The sequence below is a fragment of the Pseudophryne corroboree genome, chromosome 5 (assembly GCF_028390025.1).
Source record: "Pseudophryne corroboree isolate aPseCor3 chromosome 5, aPseCor3.hap2, whole genome shotgun sequence".
NCBI lineage: Eukaryota > Metazoa > Chordata > Amphibia > Anura > Myobatrachidae > Pseudophryne > Pseudophryne corroboree.
In genome coordinates this window covers 823,851,018-823,877,383 of record NC_086448.1, presented here as the reverse complement: position 1 = coordinate 823,877,383, position 26,366 = coordinate 823,851,018, and the positions used below count along the sequence as shown (strand labels likewise).

General features: G+C 45.0%; 1 protein-coding gene across 1 annotated transcript in view; it reads right to left on the bottom strand.

Moving 5' to 3' along the window:
* Positions 1-309: 309 nt before the first annotated feature.
* PTH1R (parathyroid hormone 1 receptor) overlaps positions 310-26,366 on the bottom strand; it is a 453,204-nt gene continuing 427,147 nt past the window's right edge. The window contains exons 9-13 of the mRNA XM_063924515.1: positions 23,678-23,744; positions 16,178-16,272; positions 14,796-14,937; positions 5,117-5,158; positions 310-2,601 (exon numbers count right to left, since the gene is read on the bottom strand). Of these exons, the coding sequence (XP_063780585.1) occupies positions 2,236-2,601; positions 5,117-5,158; positions 14,796-14,937; positions 16,178-16,272; positions 23,678-23,744 (712 nt within the window). The 3' untranslated portion in view covers positions 310-2,235. The remainder of the gene's footprint in view (positions 2,602-5,116; positions 5,159-14,795; positions 14,938-16,177; positions 16,273-23,677; positions 23,745-26,366) is intronic.

The window sequence follows — 26,366 nt, the reverse complement described above, 5'->3', positions numbered from 1 at the left end:
GAGCAGGATCCCCAGCAGCACAGAGTAAATCAGGAGAGGAGTCATGTGACAGGGGCAGTGACATGATGTGAGGAGGGGAATGGAGACAGCAGGAAGCCACAGACTGAGATTAATATAGTGGGAGAAGCAGGGTCCCCCAGCAGCACAGAGTATATCAGGAGATGAGTGATGTGTCAGTGAAGACAGGGCTGCTTGTGACAGGGGCAGTGACATGATGTGGGGAGGGGAATGGAGGTAACAAAAGGCACAAGTTTTGTTAATTTGCAAAGAAAATAAATGAAAACAAATACATATAAATTCTCTACCCAGTTTTCCAGCATAAAATTTATTTATTCTTTATAAAATGTGTTTGATGCAGCATACAGGTGGACATGTTTAGAAGTGGGATAAAAATGTTCTTCATTTTACATGTTTAATATATTACATTTAAAGTGTAACTTGCAGGCATATATTTACCTGTACTGACCTTTCATAATGAATATTGATACAATGACCATTTAAAATCTAAAAGTAACGAGACTTGTTCATTTTTAATAGATTCGGCCATAGGTAAAAGCAAAAATGTATCTGCTTACCAACAACGTTATATTTAAAACTGTTGCAATTGACTTACATTTTTTTTATTATTTTGCCCTGATTTTGAAATCAATTTCATACAAGTCTCCATTTTTTTGTTCATTTGCTTTCTCTTTATCATTCACAATTCCCGAAGCGAACAATTGAACCAATCAGTCGACTGCTTACTGCGCGGGAACAGAACAGGGTGTCCGCTCGACAAATCACATATTCCTCAATTACGTGTATTACAAATAAAAAGAAAACTTGCACTTGGTCCTTAGAGTAACTAGTGATGCTCGTGTATTGTACACAATGCATTTGTTGTATACAATTGACTTTTATCTACATACGCATATTTAATTGTTTAAATATATTATTATTTTTTTAGAATTTCCATTATTCATATATTAATGAAAATATATCAGCAGCACTTCGGCTGCCTATTTATCGTACAGTTTAATTTTCTCTAACAAACTTTTTTCTTTTCCTGAGGCAGAAATGAATAATGCGTCGCTGATTAGGTTTCCCTCAAGAATTAGGGAGTTGATAATCAGCAACCTTGTATTAACATGTTAATTTGCAATGTACTTGCCCATTGTCAGTGGCTAATTGCATAGTTGAGGCGGGGACTTATTAGCCTTTTTTAACTAAAGTTGTTAACACTTTAATTTTATTATTACCTATTTTACTGAAAATGGTTCTCAGAAGTTTGGAATTGTCTGTGGGCCTAATTCAGACCTGGACACAGCCGCGTGGGCTCTCGCAGAGGCCGCATCCAGCAGCCGTTGTGTGCGTGCGCGATCTTACACATTGCGGCCGCAGTTTGATTGACAGCTGCAGCCGTCGGAGGGGCGTCATCACGGCACTGGGGGGGGGGGCTGAGTGTCCCAAGCGGGGTCAGGCCCTGACTGTTTTCAGGGCAGCTGCGTGACATCACACGCAGCCGCTCCGGAAAAAAATTGTCAGCCGACCGCCAGGGGTCAACCTTTGTTCCGATGGGTCCGCAATCTAATTGCCTTGCCCTGTGCCCCAGTCCTGTATACTCTCCTGGCAGTCTGTTATTACACGTGTTTGTCACGTACTGTACAGTAACAGGTGCTAGTAGTGAGCGCACATTCTGGGCTGTTACAATGTAACATCAGAACCGGAATCCTTGGCGAGCTGACATAAAGACCCAAATTATCTATTGTTCATGCGTCATTTTTTTTTTGCTTTTTTTTTTTAACGTCTAGGAAATGCATTCACAATGTTTTTAAATCCACATCTCTAACATAGAGGACTTATAAATAAGTGTCTTGCAAAAAAAAATAAAAAAATAAAATAAAAAATACATATTTAAAAAAAACGATACAGATCATCAAAAATAACAAACTGGTACATCACTTAAATATGGTTTTAACGCACAAAGTACTTGGTAATTGTCTCTCTTGTGCTCTGGTGGTGGCGGGAACAACCTAGAATTGACAGTGTGCGGCGGTGATATTTCTGTGTTGTTCGCCAAAACAGTTGGAACAAAAAAAAAACCCAAGTACTTCCTAACTGATCTGGAAAGTGAAGGTTGGAATGTTATCAGCCTTCACTGACATTCAGATCTTCGTCATCACATGACATAATGTGTGCCTACAATCCATTGATCCCGCACGAATTCGTGACCGCTTTGGATGTTTGAGAAAATATTTACATGACAGTCTCTCTCTCTTCTTCTACAACCTCCGCTGCTGGTCTATCAGCATCATAGACTCCAGACCCGTTGAGATATTCCTCGTCTTTGTTGTACTGCTCTGGTCCTGAGGAAGGTATCGAGTTTTCAGAAATTGAGCCATTTTTTACATAGCCTGGTAAGTTCCTGTGGCCATTCAGGGCCGCAGATACATGTCTTGTGTTTAAGTGTAAGGCCAAGGTCCCCCGTGTGGTTACATTAGTAATACTCGTGTGAGAGACCATAGGTCCATAACTGTAGGTGGTGCTTCCGCTCCGAGCTTTCCTCTTAAAGTCAAGCGCCAATGTCCACCTGCTCCATGATTTCTTAATCTCTGCCTGTACCTAAAAAGGAAAACATGGAATCAATCAACAAAAGAACCGACTGCGGAACACAGTGGAAGACTAGGTGACATTTTCTAAGAGCATCACAAATGGTTCCTCAACTCTCAAGAGGTTTAGCAATAAGATTAAAAACAAACAAACAAACCAACCCCTCTCTATTATGTCAGTCTATTCTTGGTGCACATTTTTCTTCACGGCCAGTTCATCAGCTTAATTGACTACCGACCAATCACCAAAGGGGAGAAGTATCAAGCCTTGGAGAGAGATAAAGTGGCGTAGTTGCCCAAAGCAACCAAACAGCTTGTAACTTTCATGTTACAGGATATGCTAGATAAATGACAGTTAAAAGCTGGTTGGTGGCTTGGGGCGACTTCTCCAGTTTATTTCTCTGCAAAGGTTGATATATTTCCCCCTAAGTGAGAAACAACATCACCCAATCATTGGTCACAATGTTGGGCTGGTTGGTTTGATGCTCTATGTTGGTTTCATGCCATCTGTGAGGGTGCAGAGGGCCCTGGGCTAGGACACCCCACCACCCCTGGTGCACAAAACATCATAGGGTAAATTTACTAAGATGGGAGTTCTATTTAAGATAAGATGTTGTCCATAGCAACCAATCAGATTCTACTTATCATTTATCTAGCACCTTCTAGAAGATAATACCTGGAATCTGATTGGTTGCTATGGGCAACATCCCATCTTAAATAGAACTCCCATTTTAGTAAATTTACCCCCATGACATAGGGAAGTACGGATGGTGTAAGGGTTAGCATTACTGCCTCACAGCACTGGGGTCATGAGTTTGATTTCCACCATGGCCCTAACTGTGTGGAGTTTGTATATTCTCTCCACGCTTGCGTGGGTTTCCTCTAGGTACTCCGCTTTCCGTCCACATTCCAAATATGCTGGTGGGTTAATTGGCCTCCCACAAAAATTAACCCTAGTGAGTAAGTGTGTGCGTGTACATGGACAGACTAGATAGGCCAAGTGGTTCTTATCTGCCATCAAATTCTATGTTTCGATGACATCAGAGAGCAAGCACAGGTTAAAAGAGTGTTATCGGGCTAGCGACCATGCCACCACCTCAGCCTTGTACCCTGGTTGGCAGCACCAAACGCATACCCCACATTGCGGTTCTGCCTGCCATAATTATTAAGATGTTCTTGTGTCGGTGGAGAGGAATAGGTAAATTGCGTTACTGACGCATGTATTCTGTGGAGGGATCCGCCAACCCAGGGAAGAAAAGCGAGGTGTGAGCACGCTTAATTGCTGCAGGGGAGAGTCAGTCTGGGAGACTGTAGCAGCCAGGACAGGCTGTGGCCTGTGTGACAAGCCCAAGTGGGGCTGAGAAAGCCAGTCAGAGCGCATTATGCTAGGAAGCCACTGAGGGCCAAGAGGCCTGTGTCTAACCCTGTAGGAGACAGGAGGGATGCATGTTGATGGAAAGAAGCCAAGCTAGTGAGCCTTGAGTGTCAGTAGGACGGGAGGTGCCTTACTGCATCTGTCAGAGACAGGACTGGGACTTTGTGACAGACTTTGTGATACAGGCTAGCTTCCCAAATATAGTGAGAGGCAAAGAAGTGAGTTAGTGCCCTGAATGGGGGCTGTTTGTTGTTTTAATTTATGCTGACAGTAAAGCACTGCTTTCATTTATTTACCTGAAAAGCTGTGTTTAGATCCTGATGAAGCACTTAGGCACTACACTTATACACCCTTCTACTGTGCTAATTACCCCATATCCATTAAGACATATAAAATACACAATTAAATGTGAGGATCGCTCCAGTGCAGATTTCTCGGACCACAAGCTAAGTACATATTCTTTTACAATTTTTTCAGGGTGCAGTTGCTGTCACCACTTTTATTAAGATTGATCCTATTGGCTGTTATTTGGGGGAAGGGGAGGGGGGGCAGTAAATTGAAGTACAATATGAAGTGAGTGGAGATATCACCACGGACACAATCTAGCTAGGTGTGACATTTGCTGCTGGATCAATAATTGCTTCAACCCCCTTAATCGTATTAATAGATGCGCATTTTCTAGCAATCGTTCGCAGTCCGCTTTGGAGAATCGAGGGGACTATAACAGGCTAAATCTTTTATGTATTTCCGTGCCCCCCCGGACGCTCTCTGTAGGTCAGAAGATTGATTGGCAGCTGAGACTGTCTGAGTTCCAACAGCAGAAGACATATATCACCACGCTACGAGCTGCCTTCAGTCACACAAATGATTGGGATTTCTACGCCTGGTCTGCTGAGGCTGCCGGTAAATCCTGAGGGACTACCTTGAAAATCAACAGTTCAAGAGGGTCTTTGGGACCGAAAGGTTAAACATGTAGCCAGGGGTGACTTTCTGATATACAACTTCACAGATACTCATAAAACCGTTTGATAATGTCTTTAACCCCCACCCCCCCTAAAACCCATCAACGGGTTTACTCAGTAGTTGAAATTTCAAATTCCAAATTATTCATGATGCAGCTGAATAAAATAAGAGTTCACTGGCAGGTACTTACCTCTCCGTTACAAAAGCAGTATATAATGGCAACAAAAAATCCCTGTATAAGGAAATAAAAACATACCAATCAGTAACTTGTATACTGCTGGACTACAATATCATTTATCTATCATGTGTACAGTAGCTTATACATCTGTGTATGGCTATTTTATTAAGAAATTATTTATTCTCAGACTGTATATCTCGAAATCAAGCTAATACAGTACAGTTTATCACTTTAGAATATAAATAAGGATACACTTGATACAGTAATTCACGTGAGCTTTACAAAATGTTCAAATTCAACGTAATAGGATACAGAAACAGAAGGAGAAAAAATAATAATCGTATAGTAGTGATATAACAATATTTGTGAAAGAACATAATGATTTAGTTACAAATATCCCTATTACAGTATTTGGGAAAAAACGATATTGTCGCGATTTACCATATCGGAACAACAAATCGTGCATATCACTCAATGTGTATGCATGAATGCACGCTACCGTGGGTTGAATGCAACATTTTTCCGGTCAGCCGTGCTGCACAGCCAATCGAAAATAGCGTGTGCGACACGGTGCAGTGTAATGACGGACGGAAACGAGATGTCGTTCCGTCATTTATTATTTTTTTTAGTGTGTACCATCAATCTGGCATGGTGCGGAGCGAAGGGAAATCGTTCTGACCATCGACCCCATTGCCAGTCATCCTAGTGTGTACCCCTCCTTAGTCTACTCATGATCCAAAAGACTGGGGAAGGGCGTTGAGTATTTGAGGAAAGCTGAAAATGCACTGACACATCTAGAAAGCAACACTGGCCCTGCAGGTATATATTGTAACACTGTAAAGGAACAGGCACCGTCTCCTGGGGTAGACGGCAGTGAGCAGCAGCTGAGAAATCATACAAGTCCAGTTTTGTGGTGCAACTGACCGCAACCAGTTTTATTAAGCAGAAAATAAAAATAAACATCAAAAGAAAATGCCTTGCCTGTCCGGCACTAACTATACACAAGATGTTCCTGACTGTCTCTAAACAAAACACAGAGTTTTCCAGTAAGTACCGTATGGCTCACTTGTATAAGGAAGCAGGTTTCCCTCACAGAGATTCTGCAGTTTCTCTCCAGGCAGTCTGCACACACTGATCAGGCTAGCAGCCCTATAACACTCTTACACAGCTGAAAGCCCCGATTAGCCCTCTGTGAGGCCAAAGATCCGAACTGGGCCCACTGTCTGGAACTTGCCCACTCTCTCTCTCCCAGGACCCTTATCCAGCTTTTCCAACAGACTGAAAAGCTGCTAACAAAACAAACCTTTTCCTGGAAGTTTCTTTTTTCTAAAACATGTAGGACAAGAACCTGGGACAAACATATCAAACACTCACTATTCCAGTGTTCCTGTCACAATATGCAGAATATATTTTACAATTGAGGGTAAATAACAAAACAAATGCAGGAAATAACAAAACATACACAGAGACGCACACAGCTCATGAATTACAAGATGCCGTATACACTATTATTGAGGGGTGTAAATATATTTAGCTAATTTCCTTATACCCGGGTAACTCAGAAGGGGGATTTTGGGGAGCTGGCGGCCCTTTTACAAAAAGACTACTGAAGCCTTTCAGCCTGTGTAGAAAATATCATTGTTTTACCTCTTGCTCTGTGTCTTTGTTATCTGACATATAAGGACCCATCTAACAATACATATTATCCTGTAATTGTAGAGGACAGTATGGCTGAGTTATCTCCCCTTCCAACCAGTATCAGGGAAAAGGTTCAATGTAGACTCAAAACCTTGGTTTATGTCAGACGTGTTGGACTAAAATGCAGATCCTGGAGTCGTTGGTGCAAAGAATTAATTGAGAAATACATTACACTGCTGTCTGTTCTGAAAATAAGTCCAGATCAAAGAAATTGACACTAGCTTTGTGATTATCCAACACTACGGATGTCCTTTAGCTTTGTCCATGTGGTCGTTACATCGACTTAACTTAATCAAAGTGACCATGGTCAAATCGCGCCAAAGAGCGAAACACTTTCCCTAAAAGACGTTGCACCACTAGTCAGATCACTGTGTGGGCACTGGGAACAAGATGGTGACATTGAAAGTGTTGACAGCCAACATATCGGCATAGGGGTTTTAGTGCATTTAAGCCCAAACTTTACCTGTACCCTGAATGTCGACATTTTGACTACATACCTCATCAACATATTTGTATATTAATTGCAATGAATTTACTATTTTGATCCATTTTATGTTTCTATTCTGTGTTTGCATGGGAAAGCATTACATAGTTTTACAGCTTGTGCTGTAGAGAACCCTTTCTGGAGTTAGAGATGAAATATTGTTTTCTCATTTTCTGTAAATACAGAGCTCATATCCCTGTAAAATAACTATTCTGCAGTGTAAATAATTCCTCCTCATATCGCAGATAAAACATAACCCTTATTAATTCCATCAACCCTGCAATCTATCCAGTTCCAGGACATATTGTTTGTTATTTCGAGTCCAAAATATAATTATATATTCAAGATGTGGACTCCCCATTGTTTTACAAAATAGCGCAATTAAACTTTACCGCATTTGTAGGCAATGTAATAGAACATTCGGCTTGTTGTTGATGCCACCGACTGGGATTGAAAACTGTTGTTACATTTATTTTCTGAATGAAAAGTGTCAGAATATCGAAGAACTAGGTTTCACAAATGATTAAATGAATCCAAGTCCTCTTAGTCCGAGGTACCTGCTGCACCCACTGGTATAGTAGATCTGGACCAACCTATATCACATACCTAACAAAGCATTTCAGGGAAACAACAGTACGTATTTTATTACGTACAAATCATATACAAAAATTCATCTAACAATGCCCGATTTACCCATAAGTAGGGAGGCCAATCCCGGGCCATTTTTTCAATCCCGGGTATCGGGATTGAAAAACGGTCAATCCCGGGATTTCCAGGATACCCTAGATTGGCTTTCTTCTTGTGTGTCTGTCCGGCGGCCGTGCCCCGCTTCTCCCCACCCGCGCCGCTCATAAATCAACTCGCAAAACTGCTGGGGCAGGTGGGAGGAAAACTTCCGTCAGCCGTGGTGACTGCAGGGGCAGGCGGTGTGTGACGGCTGCCTTACCAGCGGCCTCAGCGCCAGGTGACTGCGCAGCGTGAACTCACAGTCAGAGGTCACACTGCGCCGGGGGAGCGGGAGGAGAGAGCCGGGCAGTGTTAAAGGGCCGCCTGATCCCGTAATCCGCGGGATTGGAGCTTCCAATCCCGGGAATGAATCCAGGCCTATTTTTGGCCTAAATCCCGGGATCCCGCCACCCTATCCATAAACCTTAATGAGCTCTCATATATTGTATGGTGAGATATCTAATGGATTATAACTAAGTTTGATGAAACGCACACTATTAGCTTGGTATTAAACTTAGGTGTTCAAACAAAATTATGAAAGATTGTCTCATCTTTTATAAGACCTATGACAGTGGCGAGGTCACTTGGTGTCACAAGCTTGCCATGGCTCATCTGCATTACAGGTCCCGCTCATTGCTAGGTGACCGGGATGCTTGGATACTTCCGGTAGGTATCTTCTACCAGTCGCTAGGATGCTGATATGTCTGGCAGCCGTGGGGGCTTGTGGGGCGGTGCTGTGGACGTTCAGCATCCCAGATGTTTATTAAAGTGGGCTTGGCTGAGCCAGTTTCTGGATTGGCTCCTCTACACTTTATCTTTCTGTCAGCCCTGCCAGGACCTGCCGGTTATAGTTCATGCCTGCCAGTGTGAGCCCCTGGTCCTCAGTTCCTGGTTCCAGAAGAGTTATTCCTGTTTAGTACTCCTGTCGGTTCTTGAAAATATCTTATATTCCTGGCCTGCCTGAATATCTGATAGTACATCGCACAGCTGGAGCCGAATCCTCTCAGTTTATCCTGCATTCCTGGCCTGCCAGAATATCTGCCAGTACCCTGCCTGGCTGGGGCCGCAACCTCTCAGCTTATCTTGCATTCCTGGCCTGCCTGAATATCTGCCAGTACCTCACATGGAAGGAGCCGCAACCTCTCAGCCTATCCTACATTCCTGGCCTGCTTGAATATCCGCAAGTACCTCGCACGGCTGGAACCGCAACCTCTCAGCCTATACTGCATTCCTGGCCTGCCAGAATATCTGCCCGTACCCTGCTTGGCTGCAGCCACAACCTCTCAGCTTAGAATATTTGCCAGTACCCTGCATGTCTGGAGCCACACTATCTAAGCCTATCCTGCATTCATGATCTGCCAGAAAATCTGTCAATACCCTTTAAGGCTGGAGTCGCTATCTCTAGTCATTTTCTTCATCCTTAGTTTCTTCCAGAATCCTGCACGGTCATACCCTGCATCACTAGCAGTGCTCCCAAAGCGGCCAGCATTCTGAACAGTTGGAACTCTGTCCTTCTAGTCTTATATTCTGCATCCTGTGATCACCAGACTGATCACATAAGCTCTTACTGTTCTGAGCATAAATCCAAGTGGTCACCTAAGTACCAGTGAGCGCACTAGCTCTGTGGAAACAGCGGGTGACTATTAGTGGTTGAAGACCTCACCCGTAGTGACTATAAGAGTCTTATATAGGGAGGCCAATCCCGGGATCGGCGGGATCCCGGGATTTGGCCCCAAAAATGCTGGGATTTGAATCCCGGGATTGGAGCCTCCAATCCCGGGATTCACGGGATTAGAGTGCGCATGCGCATTTTTGTCGGACAGCGCTGAGCACTACAGCACAGCGCTGCCCGGCTGTCAGCTATATAACACTGACCTCGCTGGCGGCATTTCAAATGTAGCGCCGGCCGCCAGCCAATCAGAGCTGGCAGACCGGCAGCCAATCAGGGAAGCGGCAGCAGCCGCGGCTCCTTATTGGCTGCCAGAATGCCAGTTCTGACTGGCTGGCGGCCGGCGCTACATTTGAAATGCCGCCAGCGAGGTCAGTGTGTGTGTGTCCGTGGCTGGTGCCCACGGCGCATTAATTAGTAAGTGTTCTCTACCTACACCCACACTCCCTCTCTGAGCCTGAAATCCTCCTTGCTCACTACACCCACCTTACCTTCCTGCTCCCTACACAGCCACCCTCCCGCTGCTCCCTAAAACCACTCTCCCTTCCTGCTCACTACATCCACCCTCCCTTCCTGCTCCCTACACCCACCCTCCCTTCCTTCTCCTTACATGCTCCCTACACACCCACTGTCCCACTGCTCCCTACACCCACCCTCCCTTTCTGCTCCTTACATGCTCCCTACACTCACTCTGCCGCTGCTCCCTACACCCACCCTCCCTTCCTGCTCCTTACATGCTCCCTACACCCACCCTCCACCCCTCGCTGCCCTCCACATATACTCTCCCTGCTCCCTACACTGATCCCTACTGCAATCCCGGGATCCCGGAAATCCCGGGATTGAGCATTTTTCAATCCCGGGATTGAAAAAATGCCCCGGGATTGGCCTCCCTAGTCTTATATGAATTATCTCTGGTGTATCATAACAGTTAGGTGCTCTTTTAAATATGAAAAATTTATAAATATTTATAACTTTCTATATGAGAATTGTGTAAGTGAAAAGCACACAACTGGCTTTTCCTACATAAATATTTTCCGCATTTCCCTGAGGATAAGAATGTTGGGGCAACTGACACGTTTGTCCCACCGGTCTCCAACTACCAACCAGTCACCAAAATGCTAAGCGTTGTATCTGACACAGTATCTGCACGAGTTACAGTGTATTACTTTATGCTACATGAGTCCAGTGGACAGAAACCCACCATATCCCATGAGTTGTAAATATATCTGTTTCCAATGTTAAACATCTAAAAGAAAACCAGAACATTTTGGATGGGGCTACGGAGCAGAACAACCCAATGATGGATCTACGATTATGTTAATCCCTGTGACCTTTACTTTCATTCACTGTACATTGGGGACTATGTGTCGAATGATTCCATATAGTCAACTACTTATGGATCGGTGACTGAGCCAACAGCAGTAGAGTCTGTAGAATAAGTTTCTATATGATAATGTTAGGCATTGATAGGAATAAAGATGTGTTTCCTGGCCTTATATCTGATTTATTTCTCAACAGCTGGAAGCAACAGCCGGGTAACTAAGGATAAATAAATGATGGTCATTCAAGTTTTTCTAATTTTCCATGTCCTACTGCGTAAACCTTTTAGGTTTTCTCAGATGGTGGAATTATAAGATACACAATGTCCAATCAGCTCTTGGCTCTAGAAGCACCGAACAGGGAATATATTCATCAAAGGATTTTTTAAATTGGTCAGCCTGAAAGCATGGTACTGTAGTGCATCTCAGTCAGGGACGGATCTAGACTTTTCTTTAGGGGGGGCGGTTTACTGTTTAATCTTGACTCCCCCTCTACAGTCCCAACTCCTCCCATCTGCAATCCTAACTCCTCCTCTCTCAATTCTGACTGAACTTTTTGAGTGAGACTTGTTCTATGTACATGTGACTGTGCTATGGGGTAATTGTATTTATTAGCCCTAGTACCCACACACCAGCAAGTGAGGGGCAAATGCTCTGTAACCCTTGCTCTCCTGGCTCCTCTCTGCTACTGCGGTATAACCTGCAGCACATCATTCTGCCTCAGGCTCTCCCCAGAGAGCTCCCTTCTGCTCAAAAGTGGGCGTGGCTATGACTGTGTTAGGGGGGGCAGTCGCCCCCTTTGCCCCCCCCTCCCCCCCCCCCTAAATCCGGCCCTGATCTCAGTAATGGTGAGGGTTCATGTACTGGCCACTGTGCTACCGGGGAAGATGAGAATAAAAATACCCAAGATACATGGGGCACTTTTTCTGACTGATTCAAAGAACTTTTAATTTTTACCTGGTAGATACTGTATATAGAATGAAAGGAATAAATTTTATTTTTTGACAATCTGTATTCACAATGCTACGGGACTATTATCCCAGCAGCAGTAACACCACAACAAACTGCCCCGATCCCGATATAGCACTGCCGTCTTATTATAACCTCCACACTTCTGGCGCTAGCTGATTTGTCTTTTATTATTTCACTTGTACATTTGGGAAGACAGACAAATAAGGAAAGAACAACCGTTAGCTATTGTCTCAACCACACCGAACCCTCATAATATGGGGGAGGGGGGGGGGCTGGACAGCACACCCTAATTCTAAACATAATAAGAGGTGCTACCATGCCACACAGAAAAAAAAGAGAAAATACAGGTGCACACTCTAAAGGGGGGTACACACGGAGAGATCCGTGCTTAAAATCTAAGCAATCTTGCTAGATTGCTTAGATTTTAAGCACGGATCTGCCGTGTGTATGCCCTCCAGCGATAGCGATGCGCGGCCCCGCGCATCGCTATCGCCGATGCTAGATTGAGCTGCATGCAGGCTCAATCTAGCGGGTCGCTCACTTCACCAATGTGTGAAGTGAGCGGCCCCCTGTCGGCTTTCCCCCTCGCTCAGCACATCGCGCTGTGCTGAGCGGGGTGAGAGATGTGTGCTGAGCGGTCTGTGTTAAGATCGCTCAGCACACATCTCTCCCGTGAGTACCCCCCTTAAGGGTGCATACACACTAGGTGATATCGCGTACTTTCCAGACGATATCAGCCGGTTAAGAGCGATATCGTCTGGTGTGTACAGATGATATATTGCACGATGCGCACACCAGCGGGTTGTCTGCAACGCCGCCCGTCGACTCTGTACGCAGGTCCGATGGGCGACATCGCAGATGAGGGACATGCTGTTGAATGCAGCTTGGCTGCCCCATCGCTCCCGACATTGGCAAATGTGTATGCATTTGCCGATGTCTGGTCCCGTCGCGGATGACATCGCATCATATGTGATGTCATCCTAGTGTGTAATCACCCTTAGCCCTAAGAACACTGATAATCTGAACAATTATTATAAACACTGTAATGTAACATAGAGTAAAACTGAGGTTCTTAGCATAATGTTTGACCAAAAATAGGGGCAACCTACCACTGTCAGGTGACCTGAGACAATTATTGCAGGCACACCACAAATACAGTGATGTTTGATTGATTTCATTCACTGTATATGTTGATACTGATTACTGGTCAGTCAGGGGGTGTACACACAGCAGTCTAGAGCACGTTTGATTGAAAATGGGCAAATTATTCGGTCAGAATCGCTGCGCATATCGACAGATCAATAGCATACATTGTAGATTTAATTCTACGTTTTTTATAAGACAAATACAGATGATTATATAACAGACAAAATGGAAAACGGTGGCAGGAGCCTATTTTGCCATTTGGAACTGATTTCCTGTGGGTAGGGAGGAGCTAAGGCTATTTTGTATGTACAACGTGCTTACAAAGTTACAAAAAGTTAATTCTTTCATTGTAACACACATAGCTCCCTTTAAATAGAACATGGAAAATGAGCTAACGTGCCCCAATTACTGTCCGCATATTAAAAGGAGGCAGCTGTAGGAGAGTGCAGCCCAGTGCCGTAACTAGGCATTTTAGCGCTGTGTGCAAGAAACGGCGTTGGCGCCCCCCCATGCAAGACAAGGGCAGTGTGCGCCGTAGGCGTGCAAAAAACATACAGGGGCGTGGCTTCATGGGGAAGGGGCGTGGCCACAAAATAATACCAATTCATACTACGGTGCACAGTAGTCTCCATTATTCAAATTACGCTGCACAGTAGCGCCACTACACCAGGTAGAGCCCCTTTTACACATTACGATAGACAGTCCCCCTTTTTACACATTACGGCAAACAGTGTCTCCCTTTTTACACATTACGGCAAACAGTGTCTCCCTTTTTACACATTACGGCAGCCAGTCCCCCTTTTTACACATTACGGCAGCCAGTCCCCCTTTTTACACAATAAAGCCGACAGAATACCCCTTTTTACACATTACGGCAGACAGCGTCCCCTTTTTACATTACGGCAGCCAGTCCCCCTTTTTACACAATACGGCCGACAGCATACCCCTTTTTACACATTACGGCAGACATCTTCCCCTTTTTACACATTACGGCAGACAGCGTCCCCCTTTTTACACATTACGGCAGACAGCGTCCCCCTTTTTACACATTACGGCAGACAGAATAGATAGAGAGATAGAGAGAGAGATACTTACCATCTCTCCCCGCTGGAAGTCAGGCTCCTCGTGCTGGCAGATCCCGGACAGCCGCAGGGGAGTAGCGCCGCTGCAGCAGTCCCCTCTCCTTTCGCATTGGCTGCCCGGCGCTGTGAATGCTGGGATGAGGGAAGCGCATCCCAGTATTCACAGCAGCGCCGGGCAGCCAATGCGGAAGGAGAGGGGGCTGCTGCAGCGGCGCTACTACCAATTACATAGCGCTGCTGCGGCTTCAGTCCCCCTTCCTCCTCCTCCTCTCCTGCCTCCGGCGCTGCTGCTCTCCTCCCCTGCCTCCGGCTTAAGCGCGGCGCGCACAGCACAGAACAGGCAGCTTGTAATGAGTCAATTTGACTCATTACAAGCCGCTGGCCGTTGCGCCCCCAGGGCAACTGCGCTGTGTGCCAGGCACACCTGGCACAAATGTAGTTACGGCGCTGGTGCAGCCATTAATTTCAGTAGGAGCCAGAGCCGTCCCTGCCGGACCTAATAAACGTCATAATACAGTTTGATGCGCAGAAGCGCCCACCTCCGCGGAGAGCGCGCTATAAAAACACAGCAGACCATTGTAGTAGACAATAATACCTGGAAGGAGTTCAGCAAGGCTTCGTAGTGCATTTGTATGTGCCACACCACCTCCGACACGTCTGTGTACGGCAGAGATATGAACACAATGTAGTGAACGCCAAAGAGAGGCATAAGGACCAGAGTCGATTTCAGCAGCTTCCTGTAAAGACAAAGACAAGCAGAGAGACTTTCAGGAGCCTGCAACTCACGGTCACCAAATGAAGAATGACTATTTGCAGATATCATGTGTGCCTGTGTATAATATCTCTTTTCTGGGCATTTGGCGTCAATGAGGACAGTTTGCACAACCTGCTTATGTCCAGGAGCCCTGTATGTAGAAGTTAGCCCTGCCATTCAGGCATCATTAGAAGGATACACATTTCCTCAACGCTCCCTTCTTCTTGTCTGTTGGGGTCCCAACTTCACCGCAATCTGGAAGGAACTGACGTACCGCAGATGTCTTGCTGAGCGACTTCATTGCGTACTAAGCTATTCAGAATATTAGTGTATATAAGCAGCTATATCTTGTTATGACCTATATAATGTGACCATCTATGGCCTCCTTTAGACCACAAGCTCTCACGAGCAGGGCCCTCTACACTCTTCGATCTCACCCATCTTTTTCCCCAATCTCCTGTCTGTCCCCACTTTAAGATATAGGGGGGTATTTATCAAAGCGTAGAGAGAAATACTGTGAAGTAGAGAGGTGTAAAGCATTTAGGGGTCTATTTACTAAGCTTTGGATGGAGATATAATGGAGAGAGATATAAGCCAAGCAGCTCCTAACTGTCAGGCTGTGTTTGAAATAATGCAGGTAGGAGCTGATTGGTTAGTGTTTTTTATCTCTCCATGATAAATATCCCCTATAGTCAGTGACTTTGATCCCATCTGTCTGTCCCTCCCTGGCACGGGATTATCATTTGCTTCTGTGGGGGGTGGTTGTCGTCTCTGGCTAACCCTCCAGGGATAGCGGCTACGGATAATCCTCGGGGGGTGCCGGCTATGGCTACCTAACCCCACTAATTCCTATCCCTAAACCATCCCCCAGTGCCTAACTCTAACCCCTCTCCGGGCCCTAAGCCTAGCCTGTACCTTGATACTTACCTTCAGGATGTCACCTGTCTCTGTTTCGGCGACGGTCTCCTGAGTGGTGCCAGGACTGAACGCATCCCGTCTGACCTAGCAATGCCGGTCCAGCCTGCGCAGAAAGGACCCTGACTTAGCGATAACGCGATAAGTCTACGCTGCTTTAAATCCAGTGGCTAAAGCGCAGAATTCTGCCGGCTGCCTGCGACTCGCCAGCTGTTACATATTGCGCCTTGCCAGCGATAAATGGCACCATGCCGGAACCATTGAAATTGGTGAAGTGAGAAGTTTTTCTGTAAGACTCTGCCACTCACCTGTACTGCTGCCGCGTGTCGCATCGGCCGGCGTTGGTCTCTCTCAGTTTGGTTGCTAGTACTCTAACAATGTTAATAAAAAGAAAAAAGTTTGCCTAAAAGAGAAGCAAAATGTTCAATCAAATCAGATATGTCATCAAAATGATCGAGAAGTTACATTGTATCTGCACAGCCATGCAGCAAAAAGATATTTAACACAACATATATACATATACACACGTAATAAAATGCTTCACATTATGGTTTCGATATCTCGGGATAAATAACACGGACAGCCATCAACCTTTCTCTAACCGATGATGAGAGCTGTAGTCCAGCAAGGGCTGTATTGCTGAGGACTGCACTAAAAGTGCATACACCCGGTGAGATTCCGGCTACAAGCCCGATTCTCACTACGCGAGAGGGGCTGGGTCGGCATCGCAAGCACATGGGGGGGTCATTCCAAGTTGATCGCTCGCTAGCAGTTTTTAGCAGCCGTGCAAACGCTATGCCGCCGCCCACTGGGAGTGTATTTTAGCTTAGCAGAAGTGCAAACGTTTTTATCGCAGAGCGCCTGCAAAAAATGTTTGTGTAGTTTCAGAGTAGCTCAAAACCTACTCAGCGCTTGCGATCACTTCAGACTACTCAGTTCCGGATTTGGCTTCACACACCCGCCCAGCGTTTGCCCAGCCACGCCTGCGTTTTCCCTGGCACGCCTGCGTTTTTCCGAACATTCCCTGAAAACGGTCAGTTGCCACCCAGAAACGCCCACTTCATGTCAATCACTCTGCGGCCAGCAGTGCGACTGAAATGCATCGCTAGACCCTGTGCAAAACGGCATCATTCGTTGTGCCTGTACATCGCGCATGCGCATTGCGCCGCATGCGCATTGCGCTGCATGCGCAGAACTGCAGTTTTTTAGCCTGATCGCTGCGCTGCGAACAAATGCAGCTAGCGATCAACTCGGAATGACCACCATAATGACTGTGCTTGCGATACTGACTATGGGGTAAATTTACTAAGATTCGTATTTTCCCGTTTCAGGTCAAAGTTCAATCACGAATGACATCGAAAGTGTAAAACTGCAACTTTTTGAATTGATTACGACTAATTTACTAAGCTGTCGTATTCGGGTTTTTCTTTTGTTCCGATGTCGATGTCATTCGTGGTTTTTTTTCTATTTTTACGGCAGTGATTAGCAAAACACTGCCGACTTTTTTACAATGAATCTCGGCCGGATCTGTGTGATCCGTGCTGGGGTTCATTTTTTTTTGTTTTTTTTAAATTAAACAGTCAAATATTTAAAAAAAAATTGCGTGGGGTCCCCCCTCCTAAGCATAACCAGCCTCGGGCTCTTTGAGCCGATCCTGGTTGCCGAAATATGGGAAAAAAAATGACAGGGGTTCCCCCATATTTAAGCAACCAGCATCGGGCTCTGCGCCTGGTCCTGGTTCCAAAAATACGGGGGACAAAAAGAGTAGGGGTCCCCCGTATTTTTAAAACCAGCACCGGGCTCCACTAGCTGGACAGATAATGCCACAGCCGGGGGTCACTTTTATATAGTGCCCTGCGGCCGTGGCATCAAAAATCCAACTAGTCACCCCTGGCCGGGGTACCCTGGGGGAGTGGGGACCCCTTCAATCAAGGGGTCCCCCCCCCCAGCCACCCAAGGGCCAGGGGTGAAGCCCGAGGCTGTCCCCCCCCATCCAATGGGCTGCGGATGGGGGGGCTGATAGCCTTTGTTGTCAAAGAAAAGATATTGTTTTTAGTAGCAGTACTACAAGTCCCAGCAAGCCTCCCCCGCATGCTGGTACTTGGAGAACCACAAGTACCAGCATGCGGCGGAAAAACGGGCCCGCTGGTACCTGTAGTACTACTACTAAAAAAATACCCAAAAAAACACAAGACACACACACCGTGAAAGTATAATTTTATTACATACATACACACATACATACATACTTACCTTATGTTCCCACGCAGGTCGGTCCTCTTCTCCAGTAGAATCCAAGGGGTACCTGTTGAAGAAATTATACTCACGAGATCCAGGGGTCCAGGGTCCTCGGGGAATCCAGGTGTAATCCACGTACTTGAAAAAAATAACAAAACGGACACCCGAGCCACGCACTAAAAGGGGACCCATGTTTGCACATGGATTCCCTTTTCCCGACTGCCAGAAACCCAATCTGACTGATGTCTAAGTGGGTTTCTACAGCCAATCAGGGAGTGCCACGTTGTAGCACTCTCCTGATCGGCTGTGTGCTCCTGTACTGAGTGACAGGCGGCACACGGCAGTGTTACAATGTAGCGCCTATGCGCTCCATTGTAACCAATGCTGGGAACTTTCTGCCCTGCGGTTGACCTAAAGTGACGTCACCGCTGAGCAGAAAGTTCCCAGCATTGGTTACAATGGAGCGCATAGGCGCAACATTGTAACACTGCCGTGTGCCGCCTGTCACTCAGTACAGGAGCACACAGCCGATCAGGAGAGTGCTACAACGTGGCACTCCCTGATTGGCTGTAGAAACCCACTTAGACATCAGTCAGATTGGGTTTCTGGCAGTCGGGAAAAGGGGATCCATGTGCAAACATGGGTCCCCTTTTAGTGCGTGGCTCGGGTGTCCGTTTTGTTATTTTTTTCAAGTACGTGGATTACACCTGGATTCCCCGAGGACCCTGGACCCCTGGATCTTGTGAGTATAATTTCTTCAACAGGTACCCCTTGGATTCTACTGGAGAAGAGGACCGACCTGCGTGGGAACATAAGGTAAGTATGTATGTATGTGTGTATGTATGTAATAAAATTATACTTTCACGGTGTGTGTGTCTTGTGTTTTTTTGGGTATTTTTTTAGTAGTAGTACTACAGGTACCAGCGGGCCCGTTTTTCCGCCGCATGCTGGTACTTGTGGTTCTCCAAGTACCAGCATGCGGGGGAGGCTTGCTGGGACTTGTAGTACTGCTACTAAAAACAATATCTTTTCTTTGACAACAAAGGCTATCAGCCCCCCCATCCGCAGCCCATTGGATGGGGGGGGACAGCCTCGGGCTTCACCCCTGGCCCTTGGGTGGCTGGGGGGGGGACCCCTTGATTGAAGGGGTCCCCACTCCCCCAGGGTACCCCGGCCAGGGGTGACTAGTTGGATTTTTGATGCCACGGCCGCAGGGCACTATATAAAAGTGACCCCCGGCTGTGGCATTATCTGTCCAGCTAGTGGAGCCCGGTGCTGGTTTTAAAAATACGGGGGACCCCTACTCTTTTTGTCCCCCGTATTTTTGGAACCAGGACCAGGCGCAGAGCCCGATGCTGGTTGCTTAAATATGGGGGAACCCCTGTCAATTTTTTCACCATATTTCTGCAACCAGGATCGGCTCAAAGAGCCCGAGGCTGGTTATGCTTAGGAGGGGGGACCCCACGCAATTTTTTTTGAAAAAATAAGCACTTTCCCACCCCTTCCCACTGATATACATGCACGGATCTCATGGATCCGTGCATGCCTATCCAATCACGAATAAAAAAAAAAGGTCTGGTTTTTTTTAGCACTTTTTTACGAGTTGTAATTTTTCACGGCAGTGTTTGTTTTTTTTTTTGCTTTGCACTTCTTAGTAAATGACCGAGATTCATACTTAAACAGCTGCGTTTTGACCGATGGTGTATTCATTCGTGATTTTTTTCCTAGGACTTCAAAATATTACGAATGCCCTCATCACTGCCGTGATTATTGCTTAGTAAATTACCGAGATGACACTTTGATGAAAAAACGGCATCTCGGTCAAAATCGGGACCTTAGTAAATTTACCCCTATGTGCGATTTTGGCTAAGTGTCAATTTTGACTCTCTCTTCTATAGAGAGAGTCAAAATTGATTTGCCTGCACAGTCTATCTAGGCTTGCGATGCCGACCGCGCGGGACTGCGCATCGGCATCACCTTGCGATCTGCACTAACTTTTCTTACGATTCTGAATATCTCACCGTGTGTACACACCATAAGAAGTGTCAGGCCAGGGTACAGTAAAAGCTATTTATAAGAATGGTATTGAATTTTCTAAATATTGCCCTGACAATGGCTACACTCCTGTCACCACAGAGCTGTCATTTCCCCTGATATTATATAAAAGCGTACAAGTACAGTACTGTAATGCCATTTTCTCAATAGCTTCCTCTTATCTCTGAGCTGTCCTACAATGTCCTGTGCGTCACGGTCTGAGATTTGTTCTCTATATCCAGTCTCCGGAGGCACATCTCCGCCACTAGCTGGATGTCTGACTGCGCTCATATTTAGTTTATATCCTTAATAATAGAAATACTCTGTTGTTAACAATATTTGGACACGTCTGCAGTAACAAACGGTTATCAACGTTTGGATAAGATAAATGACAAGGGATCCGGTTAGAATCCCGGCTGTTGGGATATGGCTAGGAACCCGGCTTTTGGGATCCGGCAGTCAGAATACCAAATCTGGAATCCTGACACTATTCCGAACGCCAACAACAACATCTCAAAGCCAGGATCCCGAATGATCATCCACCACCACGCCGGAGAGGTAAGCCGCGTGAGGGGTAGGCATAGGCTGCGGGGAGGGTGGGTTAGGGTTGGGGGGTAAGTATTCTGTTCGGGATTCCGAACATCGGGATGTCGCGGTCCGTATTCTGAATGACGGCATCCCGACCGCCGACAAATCGTACCCAACCCAAATGACAACTGTTATATAAAACAAATTTGTATTACAGGACTTTAAACCACTGGTTCCCGAACTTGGCCCTTGAGATGTCCTAACAGTCCAGGTTTTAAGGATACCCATGCTTGAGCACACATGGTTGAATCAAATTGATTGAGGCAATGATGCTCAAGAATGGATATCCTTAAAACCTGGATATTTTTTTTTATATCAGAGTCATGTTTATAATTTGCAGACAGTTAAGGTCAACATGTTCGGCTCCGAACCCCTATTTTGCTGGTCAATTGATTCATTATTACTATTAACGAGGCATGGGGCACAGCTGTAAATTCAGGCTTGCATTACCCTTTTGCTAGGTGGTCACCCCCAGGCTATAGATACATATCAACCCTACAGTATATATATTGAATGTAAGGGGGGACCTCATGATCCTTCTGTTGCAGATGACTTATTTTAGATTTAGTTTTTGAATTCACTTTTTTAACTCACTAATTTCTCTACAGATCTGCAGAACATTGCGCTACTCCATCTAGTCCCTATTCTGCAGATCATTAGATTACTTAAACCCTCCAGTGATCTGCATAATATTACTCGGTTTCATCCACTAACCCTACAGTTGCCAACTCATTGCAACTCCATCAAGAAATTGAAAGGAGAATATCTTTAGACCGTAACTTTAGGTCTGAACATCAAAAGGGCGTGGGAGCTAATCTACCTGTGCAGGGTCTACAAGCCCAAGCTCAGAGCATGTCAGTCCCTCACCCCTTCCAATCTGTCTCCAGCGGAGTCACAATATTACTATGGATGGGAAGTGGGCCTTATGGAATGAAAGTGGAAGAGAGGGGGATAAGGAGAGATCTGGGTGAGGAACAGAATGTGGAAGATGGAGGAGCATGGTCTTGGGACTGAGAAATGGCTGCACGAGCTCCCTTGGTCCTCAGGTTTTTGGATTGAATTGTAGGAGTGGGGCAAAGGTGACTCAAGGGCAGCTGTTGGTTTCCATGGGTGAGACAGCATTTAAAGAGGCGACAGTCAAGGGAGAGGACATGGCAAGATCTAGAGGTGCAGCTAGCAAGAATGAATCCTGACATTTCCATTTGGACAATTGCAGCAAAGAAGATTTGCATTAAATTATAAAATAAAGTAAATGGTACTCTTTGTGACAATGTTTGTATATGTTTTTCTCTTCGCCATAAAAAATATATTTAAAAAAAAATAAAAATAAAGTAAATGAAGGTTGTTTTCGTAGTTCATAATATTTTAGAGTGTATTGAAAATGTGACTAATACTGTACTGTCAAGAAGGGTTCTTCTTCTGTGAATATGATGCTTTATTACACTATATTGTGTACAAATAGAGCAGTGGTTCTCAAACTCTGTCCTGAGAACCCCAAACAATTCACTTTTTCCAGGTCAGATAGCAGGCGCACAGGTGTACTCATTACTCACTGACACATTCTAAAAGATTCACAGGCGGAGTTAATTATTTTACTTGTGATTCTGTGAGGAGACCTGGAAAACATGAATTGCGTGGTTTGAAAACCACTATCAATGTAAGACCGTATATGTACACAATTGCTGGCTGTAAGCACAGTAATTGCTTATTTGATGTATACTGTAGCTGACTGTTAAGATTTGATGAGTATGTTTGGGGTGAAAAATGTGGAAAATTAAATCAGGCCATAAATACACCCAGGGGGTAATAGTCATGGCATACTCTTTAGTCCACAGGAAACACCAAGAGCAATGTAGAAAAACTTTGAAATGGAAAAAAAAATTGTTGATTGTGTAAAAAGGTTTTTAATAGTACTGATATTATAATTTCATACATAAATGTAAAAATCTTTGTAAATACTGCAGTACAATACGGCTATAACCAACTGGTAATACATGAAAGGCAATTTCTGCTTATGAGACTTAGAGGGTCATTCCGAGTTGATCGCTCGCTAGCTACTTTTTGCAGCTGTACAAATGCATAGTCTCCGCCCACTGGGGAATGTCTATTTGCTGTGCAAGGGTGCGATCGAATGTGCAGCCGAGCGGTACAAAAACACTTTGTGCAGTTCCTGAGTAGCTCAGAACTAACTCAGCCGCTGCGATCACTTCAGCCTGTCCGGTCCCGGAATTGACGTCAGACACCCGCCCTGCAAACGCTTGGACACGCCTGCGTTTTTCCAACCACTCCCAGAAAACGGTCAGTTGTCACCCACAAACGACCTCTTCCTGTCAATCTCCTTGCGATCGGCTGTGCGAATGGATTCTTCGTTAAATCCATCGCCCAGCAATGATCCGCTTTGTATCCGTACGATGCTCCTGCGTATCGCGGTGCATACGTATGCGCAGTAGTAACCTGATCGCTGCGCTGCAAAAAAACAGCAGCGTGCGATCAGGTTGGAATGACCCGCTTAATACCGACCTCACCTAACCTTCATTAGCTATGGGCTTGTGGCTTCATTGCACATGGACCTTGTCTGATCATCTGAGAGCAGAGTGAGGGGCAGATGTATTAACCTGGAGAAGGCATAAGGAAGTGATAAATCAGTGATATGTGCAAGGTGATGAAGGCACCAGCCAATCAGATCCTAACTGTTAATTTACATATTGGAGCTGATTGGCTGGTGTGTTTATCACCTTGCACATATCACTGGTTTATCACTTCCTTATGCCTTCTCCAGGTTAATACATCTACCCCTGAGTCCCGGGAAGGAGACCAGCAGTGGCTATAGAAGTCAGTGCTAGTGTTCTTACTAACCAGCAATAGACCTCACCTAGAAAAATATTATCCTGTAAGATTAGCATCAGTAGGAGAGAACGATTTGGATCCTACTGCGATTGGTCACTTACCACTGTAGCAGCAAGGATAGGACCTTGTATGATCCACTTCAAATTTCCCGCACTCAGATCCCAGCACCTGATGGTAGAACAGGATAATAAGGGTTAACATGTCATATCTAATACACAGAGCCAAGATGATCAACATGTCATGTCTAATACACAGAGCCAAGATGATCAACATGTCATGTCTAATACACAGAGCCAAGATGATCAACATGTCATGTCTAATACACAGAGCCAAGATGATCAACATGTCATGTCTAATACACAGAGCCAAGATGATCAACATGTCATGTCTAATACACAGAGCCAAGATGATCAACATGTCATGTCTAATACACAGAGCCAAGATGATCAACATGTCATGTCTAATACACAGAGCCAAGATGATCAACATGTCATGTCTAATACACAGAGCCAAGATGATCAACATGTCATATCTAATACACAGAGCCAAGATAATCAACATGTCATGTCTAATACACAGAGCCAAGATGATCAACATGTTATGTCTAATACACAGAGCCAAGATGATCAACATGTCATGTCTAATACACAGAGCCAAGATGATCAACATGTCATATCTAATACACAGAGCCAAGATAATCAACATGTCATGTCTAATACACAGAGCCAAGATGATCAACATGTCATGTCTAATACACAGAGCCAAGATGATCAACATGTCATGTCTAATACACAGAGCCAAGATGATCAACATGTCATGTCTAATACACAGAGCCAAGATGCTTAATATACACTGCTCAAAAAAATAAAGGGAACACTAAAATAACACATCCTAGATCTAAATGAATGAAATATTCTTATTAAATACTTTGTTCTTTACATAGTTGAATGTGCTGACAACAAAATCACACAAAAATTATCAATGGAAATCAAATTTATTAACCCATGGAGGTCTGGATTTGGAGTCACACTCAAAATTAAAGTGGAAAAACACACTACAGGCTGATCCATCTTTGATGTAATGTCCTTAAAACAAGTCAAAATGAGGCTCAGTAGCGTCTGTGGCCTCCTCGTGCCTGTATGACCTCCCTACAACCCACACAAGTGGCTCAGGTAATGCAGCTCATCCAGGATGGCACATCAATGCGAGAGGAGGAGGTGCAGGCCCTGACATGCCACATGGAGCATTATGGGGTTGCTCCAAGGTAGGTAGCTCTTAGCTTAGACATATTATAGTAAGGAGCCATTATCATGTGGCTCCTTGCTGGTTAATATTAGACCCAGATTGGGGTAATGGAGGTGTGAGGTGTGGTGCCTCTGGACTGGCTGAGCTGGATGGCTTTAGTGTGGCATACCTTTACATTCTATTAACACTTTTCACTTATTAATTTTTTAACACTATTTCTCTATTTTAATTACATTTCATGTTTGTATCACCCTCTCTATAGCTTCGGCTTCCTAAATACTAATTTATTAACACTATAGTTTTTTCACTGGTATGCTACGCTGGGCTTTCTGGCTTATGCTGGTGTTTTGGGGTGCCACACCCTGCACCTAGATATAGCGCTAGGGACCCCAAATATACAGAGACGCCTTGATGCGGCTTTGGGGCTTAACCACACATTTGCGCAAATATGTGTAACGAAGATCTCTGAATTCTATTATTATGTGGGATTTACATCTAGTTACTGTTATCATTCAGGGTTCTGGGGGAAACCAATTGCCTTTTTTTCTTGGTCATTATATCATGTCTAATACAAAGAGCCAATGTGGTCATTATATCATGTCTAATACACAGAGCCAAGGTGGTCATAATATCATGTCTAATAAATAGAGCCAAGGTGGTGATTATATCATGTCTATTATACAGAGCCAAGGTGGTGATTATATCATGTCTAATATACAGAGCCAAGGTGGTCATTATATCATGTCTAATATACACGGCCAAGGTGGTCATTATATCATGTCTAATATACACAGCCAAGGTGGTCATTATATCATGTCTAATATACAGAGCCAAGGTGGTCATTATATCATGTCTAATACACAGAGCCAAGAATAGGGCTGAAAACAATGATGGTCCTTATTTGACCAGTGAACTGTTCTTATTTGTCCCCTAAGTTAGTATGAAAAATGTATTCCCATCTCCCTCTATGCCCCAACATGAAACACATTTTATTACCTAGGTATGTAAGGAGCTGCAGAGAATGTGTAAGGTTTCAGCACTTTTACTAGGGGAATGTAACATAGTGATAGACCCTTAACATGATAGAGTGCACACTGGCACAGAATAATGGAATCTTGCTTCACAGAATCACCTCACGCGTTTCGTCAGATTCCTGCAGAATACGGTTTGTTTTAATGTGGGGGAGGTGAGACACAGAATAGACTTCGTTTTTTTGGATAAATAATGCTACTATTCTGCCAATGGTAAGGTCAGACCATGCCAACCTCTGTATCACTACATGGGAAGACAGAATCATCAATGGGAAGAATATAATATAACTTTAATGCCCCTTGCACACAGGGGTGTAGCGAGGGTGGCTCCAGCCGCCAGAAAAGTTAGAGGGCGCACCGCTGCCTGCCCCCTTCCCCCTCCCTCGATATACCGCGGGCCTCTGTACAGGTAGCCACTGAGCAGAAGGAGGAGAGGCAGAGGGGTGCGCACAGACTTGGAGACTAGGTAGGGTACAGGGCAGGCCAGAGGCGACAACAGGAGACACTGACAGCT